Source organism: Leucoraja erinacea, unplaced genomic scaffold (genome assembly GCF_028641065.1).
Source record: "Leucoraja erinacea ecotype New England unplaced genomic scaffold, Leri_hhj_1 Leri_1073S, whole genome shotgun sequence".
Classification (NCBI taxonomy): domain Eukaryota; kingdom Metazoa; phylum Chordata; class Chondrichthyes; order Rajiformes; family Rajidae; genus Leucoraja; species Leucoraja erinaceus.
This window is the reverse complement of record NW_026575312.1, coordinates 1-6,978: the sequence shown is the minus strand read 5'-3', so window position 1 is coordinate 6,978 and position 6,978 is coordinate 1. Positions and strand designations below refer to the sequence as shown.

The following is a 6,978-nucleotide window of genomic DNA, read 5'->3' as shown; positions in this document are numbered from 1 at the left end:
GTGCTGAGCCACCGGGAGGTCAGCTTGGTTATTGCGGACCGAGTGGAGGTGTTCGGCGAAACGATCGCCCAACCTCCGCTTGGTCTCACCGATATAGATCTGCTGACATCTAGAGCAGCGGACGCAATAGATGAGGTTGGAAGAGATGCAGGTAAACCTCTGTCGCACCTGGAACGACTGCTTGGGTCCTTGAACGGAGTCGAGGGGGGAGGTGAAGGGGCAAGTGTTGCATCTCTTGCGGTTGCAAGGGAAAGTGCCCGGGGAGGGGGTGGTACGAGAGGGAAGGGAAGAAGGTAACAGGCTTGCTGGGTGAGAACGAGAAGCTGGTGCAACTTGGGTGGGGGAGGGATGGAGAGAGAGGGAATGCCGGGGTTACTTGAAGTTAGAGAAATCAATATTCATACCACTAGGCTGCGAAATATGAGATCCGATACATATATTTATAGCAGTATATTAGCTTTAAAAAAACACAAATTTCTTGAGTAAGTGCCTGATCCTTTATATTGTTTAAGAAAGAACTGCAGATGCTGGAAAAATCGAAGATAGACAAAAATGCTGGAGGAACTCAGCGGGACCGGCAGCATCTATGGATCGAAGGAATTGGTGACGCTTTGGGTCGAGACCCTTCTTCAGACTTCAGATTCAGATTCAGATTCAGATTCAATTTTAATTGTCATTGTCAGTGTACAGTACAGAGACAACGAAATGCATTTAGCATCTCCCTTGAAGAGCGGCATAGCAAACGATTTGAATAAAAAAAAATAAAAAAGTGTCGGGGGGGGGGGTGGTGATTGGCAGTCACCGAGGTACGTTGTTGAGTAGAGTGACAGCCGCCGGGAAGAAGCTGTTCCTCGACCTGCTGGTTCGGCAACGGAGAGACCTGTAGCGCCTCCCAGATGGTAGGAGGGTAAACAGTCCATGGTTGGGGTGAGAGCAGTCCTTGGCGATGCTGAGCGCCCTCCGCAGACAGCGCTTGCTTTGGACAGACTCAATGGAGGGGAGCGTGGAACCGGTGATGCGTTGGGCAATTTTCACCACTCTCTGCAATGCCTTCCGGTCGGAGACAGAGCAGTTGCCATACCATACTGTGATGCAGTTGGTAAGGATGCTCTCGATGGTGCAGTGGTAGAAGTTCACCAGGATCTGAGGAGACAGATGGACCTTCTTCACTCTCCTCAGGAAGAAGAGACGCTGATGAGCCTTCTTGATCAGAGTAGAGGTATTGTGGGTCCAAGAGAGGTCATCGGAGATGTTGACTCCCAGGAACCTGAAGCTAGAAACACGTTCCACCTCCGTCCCGTTAATGTGGATGGGGGTGTGCGTGCCGCCTCTGGACTTCCTGAAGTCTACAATGAGCTCTTTGGTCTTCTTGCTGAAGAAGACCCTTCTCGACCCGAAACGTCGCCAATTTCCTTCGCTCCATCGATGCTGCCTCACCCGCTGAGTTTCTCCAGCATTTTGTCAACCTTTATCGCAGAATGCTGGTTTAAAAAAAAATCACACAAACTTCTGGAGCAACTGCCTGATCCTTGATAGCAGTGTATTAGTTTTTGACAAAGAAACACATTTCTGGAGCAGCCGGCGAACATGCGGCAACAAGATGTCTTAGTTCGTAGGAACAGAATTAAGGGACTTGTCCCACCTACGTGTTCTTGGCACGCAAATTACGCAACAGTCGGGCGCGATTACATATGCGCCCGCACATCTGTCTGGAGCGCGTGACGTCATTTGAAGATGGACACAAAATGCCGGAGTAACTCAGCGGGACCGGCAGCATCTCTGGAGAGAAGGAATGGGTCGAGACTCTTTCTTCAGTCTGAAAAGAAGGGTCTTGACCCGAAACGTCACCCATTGCTTCTCTCCAGAGATGCCGCCGGTCCCGCTGAGTTACTCCAGCGTTTTGTGTCTGTCTTCAGTTTTCTTGGGGAGTAGAAGCGGGGGCGGATCCGGAGCACAGCGGCCGTGAGCCCCAGGCCGTGCTCGGCGATCGTTTGCGCGCTTCTGCTGCTGCTGGAGGTGAGACGTTGCATCGCGCCTGGGTCTTGGGCCTGTCCTACTTTGGCCGTCAGTTACGTGAGAGGCCGTTGGCGGGCGAAGATTTCGTTCGCGACAAAGATTTCGGAGCGCCGCGCGATATCGCGCACAACTCCACGATGCCCTGCCCCTCAACGCGACCACGAGCTTGCGTAATTTGCGAGCCAAGGACAGGGCCTTAAGGCCTCAACCTCATTCCTGTTTAGAGCCGCCCGCAGTAGGCCAGTTAGCAACGCAACCCAAGATTCTTCTCCGTACCTTGGTGTCCGTGAAGGAAACTCCAGAAATCTGTTGGCGTTTTACAAGCGAAGGGTCTCTTGAGCCCCGGCCAGCATGGGGGACGATGGGCCGAAGGTTTGCCAGACGTTACTGTGAGTTGAAGAGCTCCAAACACCAGGGCTACCCCGAGTTGGTCAATCACAGAGGCGGAATTAAGGCTTTTCGGCCTAGTTGACTGGGCCCTGTTCCGCTGGGGTGGGCTGGGCCTGGCTAACTTCGGCCCAGCTTGGCCCTGCTCCGCCCGGCTTGGCTCGGCCATGCTGGGCCTGGGCCCTAGGGCCTTCCAGGGCCACGGGAACCGTGGTATCCCTGGTGTGTTGCCTCCGCCAGGCCCTTCAGCTTCCACAACTCCTCCTGGATGAGGTCCGTCAGTGCTTTACGCATCTCCATCTGCAGACGGAGAGAAGCAAGTCAGGCAGGCCCTTCAGCCCCTCTAGATAGTCCAACAAGGCTAAAACAGGCCCTTCAACCCCTCTAGACAGTCCAACAAGGCTAGGATAGGCCCTTCAGCTACTTCTAGACTGTCCCAAAAGGCTAGGATAGGCCCTTCAGCTACTTCTAGACAGTCCCACAGAGCTAGAACAGGCCCTTCAGCCCCTCTAGACAGTCCCACAAGGCTAGGATAGGCCCTTCAGCTACTTCTAGACAGTCCCACAAGGCTAAAACAGGCCCTTCAACCCTTCTAGACAGTCCAACAAGGCTAGAACAGGCCCTTCAGCCCCTCTAGACAGCCCCACAAGGCTAGGACAGGCCCTTCAGCCCCTCTAGACAGTCCCACAGAGCTAGAGACAGTCCCACAAGGCTGAAACAGCCCCTTCAGCCCCCTCTAGACAGCCCCACAAGGCTAGGACAGGCCCTTCAGCCCCTCTAGACAGTCCCACAGAGCCAGAACAGGCCCTTCAGCCCCTCTAGACAGTCCAACAAGGCTAGAACAGGCCCTTCGACCCCTCTAGACAGTCCAACAAGGCTAGAACAGGCCCTTCAACCCCTCTAGACTGTACCACAAGGCTAGAACAGGCCCTTCAGCCCCTCTAGACAGTCCCACAGAGCTAGAACAGGCCCTTCAACCCCTCTAGACTGTCCCACAAGGCTAGGACAGGCCCTTCAGCCCCTCTAGACAGTCCCACAAGGCTTCAACCCCTCTAGACAGCCCCACAAGGCTAGAACAGGCCCTTCAGCCCCTCTAGACAGCCCCACAAGGCTAGGACAGGCCCTTCAGCCCCTCTAGACAGTCCCACAAGGCTAGAACAGGCCCTTCAGCCCCTCTAGACAGTCCAACAGAGCTAGAACAGGCCCTTCAGCCCCTCTAGACTGTCCCACAAGGCTAGGATAGGCCCTTCAGCTACTTCTAGACAGTCCAACAAGGCTAGAACAGGCCCTTCAACCCCTCTAGACAGTCCCACAGAGCTAGAACAGGCCCTAGGACAGGCCCTTCAGCTACTTCTAGACAGTCCCACAAGGTTAGGACAGGCCCTTTAATCCCACAAGGCTAGAACAGGCCCTTCAGCCCCTCTAGGCTGTCCCACAGGGCCATTCCACCTTTCTCCCCCTCTCTCCTCCTCCTCACTCACCCACCACCCCCTCTCTCCCCATCCCTCCCACTGCCCCCTCCCTCTCTCCTTCTCCCTCCCCCCTCCCCACTCCAGACCACTCCCCCTCCCACCGATACTGACCGGTGAGCGGTTCTCCTCCCGCAACCGGGTCACAAGCTGCTCCAGGGTGAAGGGCTTCCCGACGTACACGGTGATTCTCTGGGGGGAGGAGAGGAGAGGAGAGGCGTCAGGCTTGTGTGGGAGAACCCGGGGAGAGGAGAGTGAGTGTATTTGCATGCGTGTAACGTTCCCTCCGCAACTCCCTTGTCAAGTCTTCCCTTCCCTCCTGCACCAACCCCCTCCCCGGGCACTCTCCGTTGCAACCGCAAGAGATGCAACACCTGTCCCTTCACCTCCCCCCTCGACTCCATCCAAGGCCCCAAGCAGTCGTTCCAGGTGCGACAGAGGTTCACCTGCATCTCCTCCAACCTCATCCACTGCATCCGCTGCTCTAGGTGTCGGCTGCTCTACATCGGTGAGACCAAGCGGAGGTTGGGCGATCGTTTCGCCGAACACCTCCGCTCGGTCCGCAAGAACCAATCTGATCTCCCGGTGGCTCAGCACTTCAACTCCCCCTCCCTCTCCGAATCCGACCTCTCTGTCCTGGGTTGTACAGGGTCTTGGTGAGACCACACCTGGAGTATTGCGTACAGTTTTGGCCTCCAAATCTGAGGAAGGACATTCTTGCCATAGAGGATTTGAGTCAAGGAGCAGGGAGGTTCTACTGCAGTTGTACAGGGTCTTGGCGAGACCACACCTGGAGTATTGCGTACAGTTTTGGTCTCCTAATCTGAGGAAAGACATTCTTGCCATAGAGGATTTGAGTCTAGGAGCAGGGAGGTTCTACTGCAGTTGTACAGGGTCTTGGCGAGACCTCACCTGGAGTATTGCGTACAGTTTTGGTCTCCAAATCTGAGGAAGGACATTATTGCCATAGAGGGAGTGCAGAGAAGGTTCACCAGACTGATTCCTGGGATGTCAGGACTGTCTTATGAAGAAAGACTGGATAGACTTGGTTTATACTCTCTAGAATTTAGAAGATTGAGAGGGGATCTTATAGAAACTTACAAAATTCTTAAGGGGTTGGACAGGCTAGATGCAGGAAGATTCTTCCCGATGTTGGGGAAGTCCAGGACAAGGGGTCACAGCTTAAGGATAAGGGGGAAAACCTTTAAAACCGAGATGAGAAGAACTTTTTTTCACACAGAGAGTGGTGAATCTCTGGAACTCTCTGCCACAGAGGGTAGTTGAGGCCACAGTTCATTGGCTATATTTAAGAGGGAGTTAGATGTGGCCCTTGTGGCTAAAGGGATCAGGGGGTATGGAGAGAAGGCAGGTACAGGATACCGAGTTGGATGATCAGCCATGATCATATTGAATGGCGAATGGTGCAGGCTCGAAGGGCCGAATGGCCTCTACTCCTGCACCTAATTTCTATGTTTCTATGTAACCCGACAAACAGCCATCCACCATTACCCTCTGGCTTCTCCCATTCAGCCACTGTTGAATCCATCTTGCTAGTCCTGCATTTATACCCAACAGTTGAACCTTCTTAACCAACCTTCCATGAGGAACCTTGTCAAAGGCCTTACTAAAGTCCATATAGACAGCATCCACTGCTTTAATGAAAATGTATTAACAAAATATTATGCAATCACCCTGTTTATTGCGCTCAGCGGGGAAGTGGGGGTGGGGGGAGTGACTTACCTTCCCCAGGCGAGGGTAATAGGGTGGGTTATTTGGGAGAACATCACACAAACCTGTAACGAGGCAGAGAGTGTTGCATTAATCAAGACTGGCTACAGTTCAGTTTGGCTTAGTTTAGAGATACACAGCGCGGAAACAGGCCCTTCGGCCCCACCGAGCCCGTGCCGTCCAGCGATCCCCCCCGCACACTAACGCTATCCTCTACCCTCTAGCGTGTCCAAGCCCTTAACAATCTTGTATGTTTCAATGAGATATAGATACATAGCAACATAGAAATTAGGTGCAGGAGGAGAGGCCATTCGGCCCTTCGAGCCTGCACCGCCATTCAATATGATCATGGCTGATCATCCAACTCAGTATCCCGTACCTGCCTTCTCTCCATACCCCCTGATCCCTTTAGCCACAAGGGCCACATCTAACTCCCTCTTATATATAGCCAATACCCTCTCATCCTTCTAAACTCCACAGAGTGTACAAGCCCACAGCCGCTCCACATTCTCTCAGCATATGACAGTCCCGCCATCCCGGGAATTAACCTACAAAAACCCGCACGTCTTTGGAGCTTGGGAGGACACAGAAGGTCACGGAGAAAACCCACGCAGGTCACGGGAGGGCGTGCAAACTCCGTACAGACAGCGCCCGGGTCTCCGGCGCTGCGTTCGACCGCTGGACGCCACCGTGACTGCCCCTGACCAGTGCGACCCTGTCCTGCTTCTTCTTGGGGTATGTACGACCCCCCCCCCCCCCCACATCTGAGACTCACCCACATGCCAGAGAGGAAGGACAATGGGATTTAAGGAGCACTCAGCGATAAGTCTTCCAATTCCTGCAGGAAATACAACACAATCACATATTAGATATAGAAGTCGGGAGGTCAGGTTGCAGTTGTACAAGGCGTTGGAGAGACAGCGTTTGAGAATATTGTGTATTGAGTATAGAAGTTGGGATGTAATGTTAAAATTGTACAAGGCATTGGTGTGTGTGTGGCCCCTGGTTCTGGACTCCCCCAACATCGGGGAACATGTTTCCTGCCTCTAGCGTGTCCAAACCCTTAACAATCTCATATATGTTTCAATGAGGTCCCTCCTAAACTCCACAGAGTGTACAAGCCCACAGCCGCTCCATTCTCTCAGCATATGACAGTCCCGCCATCCCGGGAATTAACCTGGTGAACCTACGCTGGGCTCCCTCAATAGCACGAACCGAGTGATCCATACTTACCCCACTTCAGTCTCATGTGCTCCTGTGTCATGTTGACCTTCCCTGCAAATGAGGAGAGAGCAAGATTAGAGAGGGAAAGGGCAGGCAGGGAATGAGGGGTGATGAGTAGTGGCTTACATGCGTGGAGGTACTAACGTTACACAAC

The 6,978-nt window shown here is 53.4% G+C and overlaps 1 protein-coding gene across 1 annotated transcript; it reads right to left on the bottom strand.

Annotated features, from left to right (window-relative positions):
- Positions 1-765: 765 nt before the first annotated feature.
- Positions 766-6,870, bottom strand: tafazzin (tafazzin, phospholipid-lysophospholipid transacylase). Its single transcript, XM_055665102.1, has 5 exons — positions 6,834-6,870; positions 6,376-6,438; positions 5,613-5,665; positions 3,987-4,064; positions 766-2,703 (listed from the first exon to the last, which is right to left on the bottom strand). The coding sequence occupies exons 1-5, from the start codon at positions 6,862-6,864 to the stop codon at positions 2,587-2,589; spliced, it is 342 nt and encodes a 113-aa protein (XP_055521077.1). The 5' UTR covers positions 6,865-6,870; the 3' UTR covers positions 766-2,586.
- Positions 6,871-6,978: the final 108 nt, after the last annotated feature.